The following is a 16,440-nucleotide window of genomic DNA, read 5'->3' on the forward strand; positions in this document are numbered from 1 at the left end:
CAGCTCGGGGATTCAATCTTGCAACCTTACGGTTAACTAGTCCAACGCTCTAACCACCTGCTTTACATTGCACTCCACGAGGTTACGCGAATGCAATAAGAAGCCAAGGTAAGTTGCTAGCTAGCATTAAACTTATCTTATAAAAAACAATCAATCAATCATAATCACTAGTTAACCTGTTAGGGCTAGGGGGCAGTATTGACACGGCCGGATAAAAAACGTACCCGATTTAATCTGGTTACTACTCCTGCCCAGTAACGAGAATATGCATATAATTATTGGCTTTGGATAGAAAACACCCCAAAGTTTCTAAAACTGTTTGAATGGTGTCTGTGAGTATAACAGAACTCATATGGCAGGCAAAAACCTGAGAAGATTCTGAACAGGAAGTGGCCTGTCTGACAAGTTGTTGTTCATCTTGGCTCTTTTTATTAAAGACTGATGATCTTTGCTGTAACGTGACACTTCCTACGGCTCCCATAGGCTCTCAGAGTCCGGGAAAAAGCTGAATGATATCGAGGCATCCTCTGGCTGAAACACATTATCGCGTTTGGCAAGTGGCCGATCAGAGGACAATGGGCTTAGGCGCGTGCACGAGTCGACCCCGTGCTTTATTTTCTTACCTCTTTTTACCTAAACGCAGATTCCCGGTCGGAATATTATCGCTTTTTTTACGAGAAAAATGGCATAAAAATTGATTTTAAACAGCGGTTGACATGCTTCGAAGTACGGTAATGGAATATTTAGACATTTTTTGTCACGAAATGCGCCATGCTCGTCACCCTTATTTACCCTTTCGGATAGTGTCTTGAACGCACGAACAAAACGCCGCTATTTGGATATAACAATGGATTATTTGGGACCAAACCAACATTTGTTATTGAAGTAGAAGTCCTGGGAGTGCATTCTGACGAAGAACACCAAAGGTAATAACATTTTTCTTATAGTAAATCTGACTTTGGTGAGTGCTAAACTTGCTGGGTGTCTAAATAGCTAGCCCTGTGATGCCGGGCTATCTACTGAGAATATTGCAAAATGTGCTTTCACCGAAAAGCTATTTTAAAATCGGACATATCGAGTGCATAGAGGAGTTCTGTATCTATAATTCTTAAAATAATTGTTATGTTTTTTGTGAACGTTTATCGTGAGTAATTTAGTAAATTCACCGGCAGTGTTCGGTGGGAATGCTAGTCACATGCTAGTCACATGCTAATGTAAAAAGCTGGTTTTTGATATAAATATGAACTTGATTGAACAAAACATGCATGTATTGTATAACATAATGTCCTAGGGTTGTCATCTGATGAAGATCATCAAAGGTTAGTGCCGCATTTAGCTGTGGTTTGGGTTTATGTGACATTATATGCTAGCTTGAAAAATGGGTGTCTGATTATTTCTGGCTGGGTACTCTGCTGACATAATCTAATGTTTTGCTTTCGTTGTAAAGCCTTTTTGAAATCGGACAGTGTGGTTAGATTAACGAGAGTCTTGTCTTTAAAATGGTGTAAAATAGTCATATGTTTGAAAAATTGAAGTTTTTGCATTTTTGAGGTATTTGAATATGGCGCCACGGGATTACACTGGCTGTTGAGTAGGTGGGACGCAAGCGTCCCACCTAGCCCATAGAGGTTAACTACACATGGTTGATGATATTACTAGTTTATCTAGCCTGTCCTGCGTTGCATATAATCGCTTAGGTACATGTTGCTCCAACCATAAACATCAACGCCTTTCTTAAAATCAGTACACAAGTATATATTTTTAAACCTGCATATTTAGTTAATATTGCCTGCTAACATGAATTTATTTTAACTAGGGAAAATGTGTCACTTCTCTTGCAAACAGAGTCAGGGTATATGCAGCAGTTTGGGCCGCCTGGCTCGTTGCGAACTGTGAAGACTATTTCTTCCTAACAAACACAGCCAACTTCGCCAAACGGGGGATGATTAAAACAGAAGCGCATTTGCAAAAAAGCACAATTGTTGCACGACTGTACCGAACCATAAACATCAACGCCTTTCTTAAAATCAATACACAGAAGTATATATTTTTAAACCTGCATATTTAGCTAAAAGAAATCCAGGTTAGCAGGCAATATTAACCAGGTGAAATCGTGTCATTTTGCGTTCATTGTACCCAGTCAGTGTATATGCAACAGTTTGGGCTGCCTGGCTCGTTGCGAACTAATTTGCCAGAATTTTACGTAATTATGACATAACACTGAAGGTTGTGCAATGTTACAGGAATATTTAGACTTATGGATGCCACCCGTTAGATAAAATACGGAACGGTTCCGTATTTCACTGACAGGAAAAACGTTTTGTTTTTGAGATGATAGTTTCCGGATTCGACCATATTAATGACCTAAGGCTCGTGTTTCTGTGTGTTTATTATATTATAATTAAGTCTATGATTTGATAGAGCAGTCTGACTGAGCGATGGTAGGCAGCAGCAGGCTCGTAAACATTCATTCAAAATAGCACTTTCGTGTCACGTCCTGGCCAATATAAGGGTTAATTGTCATTTTAGTTTGGTCAGGACGTGGCAGAGGGTATTTGTTTTATGTGGATCAGGGTGGTGTATTAGTTAGGGGGGCGTTTGATTTATTATTTCCGGGTTTTGAGTTATGGTCTATGTTGATGTATTTCTATGTGTAGTCTGGTTGATCTGTTTCTATGTTGAGTTAATTGGGGTGGACTTCCAATTGAAGGCAGCTGTGTGGTGTTGCCTTTGATTGGAAGTCCTATATTAGTTGGGTGTGTTTGTCTGTGTATTGGTGGGAGATTGTTCCGTGTGTGTAAGCATAACAGGACTGTCAGTGTATCGTGCGGTCGTTTTTGTTATTTTGTATGTTCGTTTTGGAATGTATTAAAAGTTCAAAATGAACCATCTCAACTCTGCTGCATATTGGTCCTCATTTTCCGATGATGATTTCGCCATATCGTCCTCCGGTGAAGAAATCCCTGACATTTCGTGCGTTTTGCCAGCAGCCCTTCGCAATGCATTGCGCTGTTTATGACTTCAAGTCTATCAACTCCCAAGATGAGGCTGGTGTAACCGATGTGAAATGGCTAGCTAGTTAGCGGGTGCGCGCTAATAGCGTTTCAAACGTCACTCGCTCTGAGACTTGGAGTAGTTGTTCCCGTTGCTCTACATGGGTAACGCTGCTTTCAGGGTGGCTGTTGTCGATGTGTTCCTGGTTCAAGCCCAGGTAGGAGCGAGGAGAGGGACGGAAGCTATACTGTTACACTGGCAATACTAAAGTCCCTGTAAGAACATCCAATAGTCAAAGGTATATGAAATACAAATCGCATAGAGAGAAATAGTCCTACAATTCCTATAATAACTACAACCTAAAACATCTTAACTGGGAATATTGAAGACTCATGTTAAAAGGAACCACCAGCTTTCATATGTTCTCATGTTCTGAGCAAGGCACTTAAACAGTAGCTTTTTTGCATGGCACATATTGCACTTTTACTTTCTTCTCCAGCACTTTGTTTTTGCATTATTTAAACCAAATTGAACATGTTTCATTATTTATTTGAGGCTAAATAGATTTTATTGATGTATTATAGTAAGTTAAAAGAAGTGTTCATTCAGTACTGTTGTAATTGTCTTTATTACAAATAAATAAATAAAAAAATTGGCCGATTAATCGGCATCGGCTTTTTTGGTTCTCCAATAATCGGTATCAGTATCGGCGCTGAAAAATCATAATCGGTCGACCTCTAGTATTTAGTGGTGTGTATTTAGTGGTGTGTATTTAGTGGTGTGTATATAGTGGTGTGTATATAGTGGTGTGTATATAGTGGTGTGTATATCATGTATTTAGTGGTGTGTATGTAGTGGTGTGTATGTAGTGGTGTGTATGTAGTGGTGTGTATGTAGTGGTGTGTATTTAGTGGTGTGTATATAGTGGTGTGTATAATGTATGTAGTAGTGTGTATATAGTGGTGTGTATATAGTGGTGTGTATATAGTGGTGTGTATTTAGTGGTGTGTATATAGTGGTGTGTATAATGTATGTAGTAGTGTGTATATAGTGGTGTGTATATAGTGGTGTGTGTGTAGTGGTGAGTATATAGTGGTGTTTTTATAGTGGTGTGTTTATAGTGGTGTGTATAATGTATATAGTGGTGTGTATAATGTATATAGTGGTGTGTATAATGTATATAGTGTTGTGTTTATTGTGGTGTGTTTATAGTGGTGTGTGTGTGTAGTGGTGTGTATATAGTGGTGTGTATAATGCATGTAGTGGTGTGTATATAGTGGTGTGTTTATAGTGGTGTGTGTGTAGTGGTGTGTTTATAGTGGTGTGTGTGTGTGTAGTGGTGTGTTTATAGTGGTGTGTGTGTGTAGTGGTGTGTATATAGTGGTGTGTATAATGCATGTAGTGGTGTGTATATAGTGGTGTGTTTATAGTGGTGTGTGTGTAGTGATGTGTATGTAGTGGTGTGTTTATATTGGTGTGTATGTAGTGGTGTGTTTATAGTGGTGTATTTATAGTGATGTGTATGTAGTGGTGTGTTTATAGTGGTGTGTATAATGTATTTTGTTGTGTTATGTAGTGGTGTGTATATAGTGGTGTGTATAATGTATTTTGTGGTGTGTATTTTGTGGTATGTATGTAGTGGTGTGTTTATAGTGGTGTGTATAATGTATTTTGTGGTGTGTATATAGTGGTGTGTATATAGTGGTGTGTATAATGTATTTTGTGGTGTGTATTTTGTGGTGTGTATGTAGTGGTGTGTATAATGTATATAGTGGTGTGTATAATGTATATAGTGGTGTGTATAATGTATATAGTGTTGTGTTTATTGTGGTGTGTTTATAGTGGTGTGTGTGTGTAGTGGTGTGTATATAGTGGTGTGTATAATGCATGTAGTGGTGTGTATATAGTGGTGTGTTTATAGTGGTGTGTGTGTAGTGGTGTGTTTATAGTGGTGTGTGTGTGTGTAGTGGTGTGTTTATAGTGGTGTGTGTGTGTAGTGGTGTGTATATAGTGGTGTGTATAATGCATGTAGTGGTGTGTATATAGTGGTGTGTTTATAGTGGTGTGTGTGTAGTGATGTGTATGTAGTGGTGTGTTTATATTGGTGTGTATATAGTGGTGTGTTTATAGTGGTGTATTTATAGTGATGTGTATGTAGTGGTGTGTTTATAGTGGTGTGTATAATGTATTTTGTTGTGTTATGTAGTGGTGTGTATATAGTGGTGTGTATAATGTATTTTGTGGTGTGTATTTTGTGGTATGTATGTAGTGGTGTGTTTATAGTGGTGTGTATAATGTATTTTGTGGTGTGTATATAGTGGTGTGTATATAGTGGTGTGTATAATGTATTTTGTGGTGTGTATTTTGTGGTGTGTATGTAGTGGTGTGGATGTAGTGGTGTGTATATAGTGGTGTGTATAATGTATATTGTGGTGTGTATAATGTATATTGTGGTGTCTATATAGTGGTGTGTATATAGTGGTGTGTATAATGTATTTTGTTGTGTGTATATAGTGGTGTGTATATAGTGGTGTGTGTATATAGTGGTGTGTGTAATGTATTTTGTGGTGTGTATGTAGTGGTGTGGATGTAGTGGTGTGTTTATAGTGGTATGTATATTGTGGTGTGTATAATGCATTTTGTGGTGTGTATATAGTGGTGTGTATATAGTGGTGTGTATAATGTATTTTGTTGTGTGTATATAGTGGTGTGTGTATATAGTGGTGTGTGTAATGTATTTTGTGGTGTGTATGTAGTGGTGTGGATGTAGTGGTGTGTATAATGCATTTTGTGGTGTGTATATAGTGGTGTGTATATAGTGGTGTGTATAATGTATTTTGTGGTGTGTATGTAGTGGTGTGTATTTTGTGGTGTGGATATAGTGGTGTGTATATAGTGGGGTGGATGTAGTGGTGTGTTTATAGTGGTGTGTATAATGTATATTGTGGTGTGTATAATGTATTTTGTGGTGTGTATATAGTGGTGTGTATGTAGTGGTGTGTATAATGTATTTTGTGGTGTGTATGTAGTGGTGTGTATATAGTGGTGTGTATAATGTTTTTTGGGGTGTGTATGTAGTGGTGTGTATAATGTATGTAGTGGTGTGGATTTTGTGGTGTGGATTTTGTGGTGTGGATTTTGTGGTGTGTATATAGTGGTGTGTATATAGTGGTGTGTATTTAGTGGTGTGTATAATGTATGTAGTGGTGTGTATGTAGTGGTGTGTTTATAGTGGTGAGTCTAATGTATGTAGTGGTGTGTATATAGGTATATATGTGGTGGTGTGTATATAGTGGTGTGTATGTAGTGGTGTGTATGTAGGAGTTTGTGTATAGTGGTGTGTGTAGTGGTGTGTATATTGTGGTGTGTATATAGTGGTGTGAGTTTAGTGGTGTGTATGTAGTGGTGTGTATATAAAGGTGTGTGTGTAGGGGTGTGTACATAGTGGTGTGTATATAGGGGTGTGTATGTAGTGGTGTGTATGTAGTGGTGTGTATATTGTGGTGTATGTAGTGGTGTGTATATAGAGGTGTGTGTGTGTGTAGGGGTGTGTATGTAGTGGTGTGTACATAGTGGTGTGTGTGTAGTGGTGTGTGTATATAGGGGTGTGTATATAGGGGTGTGCTCGTAATGGTGTGCACATAGTGGGGTGTGTATAGTGGGGTGGATGTAGTGGTGTGTTTATAGTGGTGTGTATAATGTATATTGTGGTGTGTATAATATATTTTGTGGTGTGTATATAGTGTTGTGTATGTAGTAGTGTGTATAATGTATTTTGTGGTGTGTATGTAGTGGTGTGTATATAGTGGTGTGTATAAAAAAAAAAAAAATAAAAATAAAAATGGAAAATGTATAATGTATTTTGGGGTGTGTATTTTGTGGTTTGTATGTAGTGGTGTGTATGTAGTGGTGTGTATGTAGTGGTGTGTATGTAGTGGTGTGGATGTAGTGGTGTGTATGTAGTGGTGTGTATATAGTGGTGTGTATATAGTGGTGTGTATTTAGTGGTGTGTATTTAGTTGTGTGTATATAGTGGTGTGTATATAGTGGTGTGTATTTAGTGGTGTGTATATAGTGGTGTGTATATAGTGGTGTGTATATAGTGGTGTGTATAATGTATGTAGTTGTGTGTATGTAGTGGTGTGTTTATAGTGGTGAGTCTAATGTATGTAGTGGTGTGTATATAGGTATATATGTGGTGGTGTGTATATAGTGGTGTGTATGTAGTGGTGTGTATGTAGTGGTGTGTATGTAGGAGTTTGTGTATAGTGGTGTGTGTGTAGTGGTGTGTATATAGTGGTGTGTATTTAGTGGTGTATGTAGTGGTGTGTATATAAAGGTGTGTGTGTGTAGGGGTGTGTACATAGTGGTGTGTATATAGGGGTGTGTATATAAGGGTGTGCTCGTAATGGTGTGCACATAGTGGTGTGCATGTGTGTGCGTACAAATGTATATTTTCTCAGCACCAGTTATTTCCCCTCCTATAAAGCCTAACTTCTTTGGTGTGTTGTCTATGAGAGGAATTCGGCTTAGGCGAACATGTCAGTGTGGTTGCAAACGTTTTAATGCTTTGATTTGGTCACAGGCACAGTTGCTGTTTTCCTAATGTGGAATTGTGTTTGTGTAATGTATGAGACTGAGGCTAAACAAAGCACTCCCTTCTCTCCTCTCTCTGACTCTCTCTCCCTCGCTGACTCTCTCTCCCTCCCTTCTCTCTCTCCCTCCCTCCTCTCTCTGACTCTCTCTCCCTCCCTCCTCTCTCTGACTCTCTCTCCCTCCCTCCTCACTCTGACTCTCTCTCCCTCCCTCCTCACTCTGACTCTCTCCCTCACTCCTCTCTCTGACACTCTCCCTCCCTCCTCTCTCTTGACTCTCTCTCCCTCCCTCCTCACTCTGACACTCTCCCTCCCTCCTCTCTCTTGACTCTCTCTCCCTCCCTCCTCACTCTTGACTCTCTCTCCCTCCCTCCTCTCTCTGACCCTCTCTCCCTCCCTCCTCCCTCCCTCACTCTGACTCTCTCTCCCTCCCTCCTCTCTCTGACCCTCTCTCCTTCCCTCCTCTCTCTGACCCTCTCTCACTCTCTCCTCTCTCTTACCCTCTCTCCTCTCTCTCTCTCTCCTTCCCTCCTCTCTCTTACCCTCTCTCCTCTCTCTCTCTCTCCTTCCCTCCTCTCTCTGACCCTTTCTCACTCTCTCCTCTCTCTCCTCTCTCTGACCATCTCTCACTCCCTCCTCTCTCTCCCTACCTCCCTTCCTCTCTCTCTCTATCCATCCCTCCCTCCCTCCTCTCCACTTCCTTCCTCTCTCCCTACCTTCCTTCCTCCCTCCCTCCCTCCCTCCCTCCCTCCCTCCCTCCCTCCCTCCCTCCCTTCCTCTCTCTCTCCCTCCATCCCTCCCTCCCTCCCTCCTCTCTCTCCCTACCTCCCTTCCTCTCTCTCTCCATCCATCCCTCCCTCCCTCCTCTCTCTCTCTCTCTCCCTACCTCCCTTCCTCTCTCTCTCCATCCATCCCTCCCTCCCTCCCTCCTCTCTCTCCCAACCTCCCTTCCTCTCTCTCTCCATCCCTCTCTCCCTCCCTCCCCCCTCTCTCCATCTCTCTCAGTGGTCATTTGGTGTGACCATGTGGGAGATAGCATCGCGTGGCCAGACTCCGTACCCAGGTGTGGAGAACAGTGAGATATATGACTACCTGAGACAAGGAAACCGTCTCAAACAACCTCCAGACTGTCTGGACAGCATGTGAGTGGCTCAACACTAGTTTTTCTGTCAACTTACAACAGTCCTGGGTCAATCTACAGTAAATAAAAACAGTCCTGGGTCAATATACAGTAAATAAAAACAGTCCTGGGTCAATCTACAGTAAATAAAAACAGTCCTGGGTCAATATACAGTAAATAAAAACAGTCCTGGGTCAATCTACAGTAAATAAAAACAGACCTGGGTCAATATACAGTAAATAAAAACAGACCTGGGTCAATATACAGTAAATAAAAACAGACCTGGGTCAATCTACAGTAAATAAAAACAGACCTGGGTCAATATACAGTAAATAAAAACAGACCTGGGTCAATATACAGTAAATAAAAACAGTCCTGGGTCAATATACAGTAAATAAAAACAGTCCTGGGTCAATATACAGTAAATAAAAACAGACCTGGGTCAATATACACTATATGGAAACAGACCTGGGTCAATATACACTAAATAAAAACAGACCTGGGTCAATCTACAGTAAATAAAAACAGACCTGGGTCAATATACAGTGTATAACATACTGATTCCATGTAGTTTGCCTGGTATACTCTTAGAAAAAAGGGTTACAAAAGGGTTCTACCTGGAACCAAATAGGGTTCTCCTATGGCGACAGCCGAGGAACCCTTTTAGGTTCTAGATCAGTGTTTCCAAACCCTGGCCCTGCAGTACCCCAACAATAACCCTGGTCCTTCAGTACCCCCAACAGTAACCCTGGTCCTTCAGTACCCCCAACAATAACCCTGGTCCTTCAGTACCCCCAACAATAACCCTGGTCCTTCAGTACCCCCAACAATAACCCTGGTCCTTCAGTACCCCCAACAATAACCCTGGTTCTTCAGTACCCCCAACAATAACCCTGGTCCTTCAGTACCCCAACAATAACCCTGGTTCTTCAGTACCCCCAACAATAACCCTGGTCCTTCAGTACCCCAACAATAACCCTGGTCCTTCAGTACCCCAACAATAACCCTGGTCCTTCAGTACCCCCAACAATAACCCTGGTCCTTCAGTACCCCAACAATAACCCTGGTCCTTCAGTACCCCCAACAATAACCCTGGTCCTTCAGTACCCCAACAGTAACCCTGGTCCTTCAGTACCCCCAACAATAACCCTGGTCCTTCAGTACCCCAACAGTAACCCTGGTCCTTCAGTACCCCAACAGTAACCCTGGTCCTTCAGTACCCCCAACAATAACCCTGGTCCTTCAGTACCCCAACAATAACCCTGGTCCTTCAGTACCCCAACAACAACCCTGGTTCTTCAGTACCCCCAACAATAACCCTGGTCCTTCAGTACCCCAACAATAACCCTGGTCCTTCAGTACCCCAACAATAACCCTGGTTCTTCAGTACCCCAACAATAACCCTGGTTCTTCAGTACCCCCAACAATAACCCTGGTTCTTCAGTACCCCCAACAGTAACCCTGGTCCTTCAGTACCCCCAACAATAACCCTGGTCCTTCAGTACCCCCAACAATAACCCTGGTCCTTCAGTACCCCAACAATAACCCTGGTCCTTCAGTACCCCCAACAATAACCCTGGTTCTTCAGTACCCCCACAGTAACCCTGGTCCTTCAGTACCCCCAACAATAACCCTGGTCCTTCAGTACCCCCAACAATAACCCTGGTTCTTCAGTACCCCAACAATAACCCTGGTTCTTCAGTACCCCAACAATAACCCTGGTCCTTCAGTACCCCCAACAATAACCCTGGTTCTTCAGTACCCCCACAGTAACCCTGGTCCTTCAGTACCCCCAACAATAACCCTGGTCTTTCAGTACCCCAACAATAACCCTGGTCCTTCAGTACCCCAACAACAACCCTGGTTCTTCAGTACCCCCAACAATAACCCTGGTCCTTCAGTACCCCAACAATAACCCTGGTCCTTCAGTACCCCCAACAGTAACCCTGGTCCTTCAGTACCCCCAACAATAACCCTGGTTCTTCAGTACCCCCACAGTAACCCTGGTCCTTCAGTACCCCCAACAATAACCCTGGTTCTTCAGTACCCCCAACAATAACCCTGGTCCTTCAGTACCCCCAACAATAACCCTGGTCCTTCAGTACCCCAACAATAACCCTGGTCCTTCAGTACCCCAACAATAACCCTGGTCCTTCAGTACCCCAACAATAACCCTGGTCCTTCAGTACCCCCAACAATAACCCTGGTCCTTCAGTACCCCCAACAATAACCCTGGTTCTTCAGTACCCCCAACAATAACCCTGGTCCTTCAGTACCCCCAACAATAACCCTGGTTCTTCAGTACCCCAACAATAACCCTGGTTCTTCAGTACCCCAACAATAACCCTGGTCCTTCAGTACCCCAACAATAACCCTGGTCCTTCAGTACCCCCAACAATAACCCTGGTCCTTCAGTACCCCAACAATAACCCTGGTCCTTCAGTACCCCAACAATAACCCTGGTCCTTCAGTACCCCAACAATAACCCTGGTCCTTCAGTACCCCCAACAATAACCCTGGTCTTTCAGTACCCCCTGAAGGACCAGGGTTATTGTTGGGGGTACTGAAGGACCAGGGTTGGGAACCACCTTTTTTTCAAACTGAATAATGTCCCAATTGCGAAACTCCAGCTAAATCAAGTATTACAAATTGAGTTATGTGCTTTCAGCTGAAGTAACCAAACCTCTCCTATCTACTCTCTAACCTCCTTCTCTCCTCTCCTTCTCTCCTCTCCTTCTCTCCTTTCCTTCTCTCCTCTCGCTTCTCTTCCTCTCTCCTCTCCTTCTCTCCTTTCCTTCTCTCCTCTCGCTTCTCTTCCTCTCTCCTATCCTTCTCTCCTCTTATCTCCTCTCCTCTATTCTCCTCCTCTCTCATCTCTCCTCCGCCTCTTTTCTCTCCTCTCCTTCTCTCCTCTTTCCTCCTCTCCTTCAGTTATTCCCTGATGTTCTCCTGCTGGTTCTTGAGTCCTAAGGACCGTCCTCTGTTTGAGACTCTACGCGGGGAGCTTCAGAAGGCTCTCGAGAACCTGCCGGATTCCCAGGACCCAGATGAGATCCTTTACGTCAACATGGAGGAGTCGATGGAGCTGGGGGCCGTTGGGGGACGCGACCCGGCCGGGGTCCTGAAGGGCTTGGACTCTGTGGCCACGGTGGAGGTGCACCACACCCACCCTAGCCGTTATGTCCTCTGTCCCCAACACGACACCAACCGCCTGCTCTCTGACTCCCTGGAGAGTATCAACCTAGTGTCCTCCTCCTCCGCCACGCTGCCCCTGGGGACGACCCTACAACCCTCCGGCTGCTCCACCCCGACAAGCACGGCAGAGGTACAGGAGGACAGGGGAGGGCCCAGGAGGGTTCCCTGGTAGTGATGAAGGGCTCTACGCTCACCACTGTCACAGAGTCAATACAGACTGGTCAATACCATCAGAACTATACAATCCATCGTGTTGGTATTCACTGTCACAGTCTTGACAGACAGACTGGACAATACCATTTAATCCCCCAATCAAATCATTTAGCAAGCCTTTTTTTTTTTTTTTTTGCACAAACATACTCCTACACATTCCTATACACACCCATACACACTTCTTTAGGCATTCCACGTTGTGATTGAAATAGTGGGATTGTCAAAATGTATATAGCTACATCCTCACATCTTCTCCTTCTTAATTAAGCACACTTCATATCATAATGAGTCTACAGGCTATTGGCCCTGAAACCCCTCAGACAGACCAGACAGTAAAAACCAGTTCCCCTCAGACAGACCAGACAGTAAAAACCAGTTCCCATCAGACAGTAAAGACCAGTTCCCCTCAGACAGACCAGACAGTAAAGACCAGTTCCCCTCAGACAGACCAGACAGTAAAGACCAGTTCCCCTCAGACAGTAAAGACCAGTTCCCCTCAGACAGACCAGACAGTAAAAACCAGTTCCCCTCAGACAGACCAGACAGTAAAAACCAGTTCCCCTCAGACAGACCAGACAGTAAAAACCAGTTCCCCTCAGACAGACCAGACAGTAAAGACCAGTTCCCATCAGACAGACCAGACAGTAAAAACCAGTTCCCCTCAGACAGACCAGACAGTAAAGACCAGTTCCCATCAGACCACACAAACTGCATGCAGGACAATCATCAGTGCCAGCTAAGACCCTGCCATATAGTGATCTACACAGTACCAGCTAAAACCCTGCCATATAGTGATCTACACAGTACCAGCTAAGACCCTGCCATATAGTGATCTACACAGTACCAGCTAAGACCCTGCCATATAGTGATCTACACAGTACCAGCTAAGACCCTGCCATATAGTGATCTACACAGTACCAGCTAAGACCCTGCCATATAGTGATCTACACAGTACCAGCTAAGACCCTGCCATATAGTGATCTACACAGTACCAGCTAAGACCCTGCCATATAGTGATCTACACAGTACCAGCTAAGACCCTGCCATATAGTGATCTACACAGTACCAGCTAAGACCCTGCCATATAGTGATCTACACAGTACCAGCTAAGACCTTGCCATATAGTGATCTACACAGTACCAGCTAAGACCCTGCCATATAGTGATCTACCCAGTACCAGTATACATAATGAATGGCCCTGTAGGTGGGATAGAGGCTATTACAATGAATGGACCAATAAGATATAGGGGGCAACATTATGTGTGTGTGTGTGTGTGTGTGTGTGTGTGTGTGTGTGTGTGTGTGTGTGTGTGTGTGTGTGTGTGTGTGTGTGTGTGTGTGTGTGTGTGTGTGTGTGTGTGTGTGTGTGTGTGTGTGTGTGTGTGTTCGTAAATTCAGTCTGGAGTGCTTGAGTGTGCTCTGGGAGTTTGTCAATTCAGAGCGTTTTACTTTCGGAGCGTTCAGAGCGTCCACTGGACGCTCTGTGCGATCTGAGCGTTCTGACCCTAACAACAGCAGTCAAACACCCAAGCTAACTTGGCTAACGTTAGCTAGCTACTTCCAGACACATAATGAGACAACACTTCACTCTGACCATGTTACTCCCCCTAGCAGAGCTGGTTAGGCTGTTTTCATGTTATCTAGAGCGTCGGTGACTGAAACTGTGCTGCTGGCAACAATTTAATGACGTGTTTTTTTTTTTTGTTGCCCGACACCAGCCATATTCAACGGGTGTTGAGCGTTTGTAAATTCATCAGTTATTCTGTGCCTCTGGCACATTCAGACAAGAGTACTTTGAAATCAGAGTAGATGTTGGTTTAACCCAAAGCTACCGGAGGATAACTATGGCTAGCTGATAGTTACTATGGCTACCTGATAGTTACTATGGCTACCTGATAGTTACTATGACTACCTGATAGTTACTATGGCTACCTGATAGTTACTATGACTACCTGATAGTTACTATGGCTACCTGAGGGTTACTATGGCTAGCTGATAGTTACTATGACTACCTGATAGTTACTATGGCTACCTGATAGTTACTATGACTACCTGATAGTTACTATGGCTACCTGATAGTTACTATGGCTACCTGATAGTTACTATGACTACCTGATAGTTACTATGGCTAGCTGAGGGTTACTATGACTACCTGATAGTTTCTATGGCTACCTGATAGTTACTATGGCTACGTGATAGTTACTATGGCTACCTGAGGGTTACTATGACTACCTGATAGTTACTATGACTACCTGATGGTTACTATGACTACCTGATAGTTACTATGGCTACGTGAGGGACACACCACACTCAAACGTACGTGTGGCTCAAAGCACAGTGTTGCTATTATATAATATTGTTTAAACGTGTGTATTCTTTTTTGTTGTTTTATGTATAAGACCTTTGCACTAATATTAATAATATAATATTAACGTGTTCTTGTATTTTTAGGCTTATTATCATTTTTGCTGTTGTTTGAATGACATTTAATGTGTTCTTGGGGCTCTATTCAATCCGCATTGTGGAAGTTCAGCTTTACAGTGTGATTTAAAGAATTTGTTCTTAACTGACTTGCCTAGTTTAAATAAAGGTTAAATAAATACAAAATATATATATACAAATAAATAAATGTAAAGGCAATGTTCCCGCTTTAGCGAAGACTTAACTCACTGTAAACGATGCATGTGTTGGCTCGATTGGACATTACCTTTACGTTTCTATCACGGTATCTGTAACGCTTCTTCAGCTTCGCAGATTGAATAGAGCCCCTTTGCAGAAGGCCTGTTGAGCCTGTGATGAAACCTGGAGGTCTGTGACAGTTTCAAATTGTGTTCGAATCAACCTTCTCATTGCAACAGTCTGCATGGACCACAAAGCACCACGTCAGACGGACTTATCATAGAAGGATGAATCTTTCTAGCATTTATCTACATGTTGTTCAGAGCCAGTAAAGATGTGTTGTACATGATCCTACTCTTTCTTTGGTACTTTACATTCTAACTCAATGTACAGGTAGACAGCTGGTACGGTACTATACAGGTAGACAGCTGGTACAGTAGTGTACAGGTAGACAGCTGGTACGGTACTATACAGGTAGACAGCTGGTACGGTAGTGTACAGGTAGACAGCTGGTACGGTACTATACAGGTAGACAGCTGGTACGGTAGTATACAGGTAGACAGCTGGTACGGTAGTGTACAGGTAGACAGCTGGTACAGTAGTATACAGGTAGACAGCTGGTACGGTAGTATACAGGTAGACAGCTGGTACGGTAGTGTACAGGTAGACAGCTGGTACGGTAGTATACAGGTAGACAGCTGGTACGGTAGTATACAGGTAGACAGCTGGTACGGTAGTGTACAGGTAGACAGCTGGTACGGTAGTGTACAGGTAGACAGCTGGTACGGTAGTGTACAGGTAGACAGCTGGTACAGTAGTATACAGGTAGACAGCTGGTACGGTAGTATACAGGTAGACAGCTGGTACGGTAGTGTACAGGTAGACAGCTGGTACGGTAGTGTACAGGTAGACAGCTGGTACGGTAGTGTACAGGTAGACAGCTGGTACGGTAGTGTACAGGTAGACAGCTGGTACGGTAGTGTACAGGTAGACAGCTGGTACAGTAGTATACAGGTAGACAGCTGGTACGGTAGTGTACAGGTAGACAGCTGGTACGGTAGTGTACAGGTAGACAGCTGGTACAGTAGTGTACAGGTAGACAGCTGGTACGGTAGTGCACAGGTAGACAGCTGGTACAGTAGTGTATTAGAATGAACTCACGTGAATCATGAATTAATGATGCATTTCCTCTCCATATATTCTTTATTCCAATATGCTGTTCAGTACACCATAACCCAGATACATTAGGCTCAATTATGCTTTTGCCCCACAACAATGTTATGAATGAGTTAAACTTATTTTTCACAATGTGAATTTGTATATATTTTTTTCATTTTTTTTTTTACAACTAACCAAAATTGTAATTGGAAAATATTAAGAGAAAAGAAAAGTGGACTTTTGTAAGTACAGTATATAGCAATATATAGCGATATTCCCCCAATGTACTGATATGGAACTTCCCCTATCCTGACTTACAGTCTTAACATATCATACAGTCAGTAGAGACAGTATTCTGTGATCTGATTGGTTTATAAATGATGCTCATTGGTTTCCATGTAATTGACGGGGAGATGAAGAATGTGTTACGATGACAGTCGCATATTATTGTCACATCTATGGTTTTTTAAAAACAGATTTTGATACTTATTTTGTAAGAAATAAATGTGTACAGTGCATTCCTTACACCGTTGTGTGGATCGTGTC

At 42.8% G+C, this 16,440-nt stretch overlaps 1 protein-coding gene across 2 annotated transcripts in view; it reads left to right on the forward strand.

Moving 5' to 3' along the window:
- Nucleotides 1-16,419, forward strand: part of LOC106591056 (tyrosine-protein kinase receptor UFO) — a 99,592-nt gene extending 83,173 nt beyond the window's left edge. Inside the window, exons 18-20 of one of the 2 annotated variants that reach the window (XR_006771251.1) lie at nt 8,595-8,731; nt 11,641-15,777; nt 15,859-16,419. Coding sequence is in view for 1 of the 2 variants with exons in the window: in XM_045724885.1 (XP_045580841.1) it covers nt 8,595-8,731; nt 11,641-12,076 (573 nt within the window). In the remaining variant the exon portion in view is untranslated. Of the gene's footprint in view, nt 1-8,594; nt 8,732-11,640 lie in introns of both variants that reach the window. The other variant, XM_045724885.1, reaches the window with a different exon arrangement.
- Nucleotides 16,420-16,440: the final 21 nt, after the last annotated feature.

The sequence above is a fragment of the Salmo salar genome, chromosome ssa09, assembly GCF_905237065.1.
Source record: "Salmo salar chromosome ssa09, Ssal_v3.1, whole genome shotgun sequence".
NCBI lineage: Eukaryota > Metazoa > Chordata > Actinopteri > Salmoniformes > Salmonidae > Salmo > Salmo salar.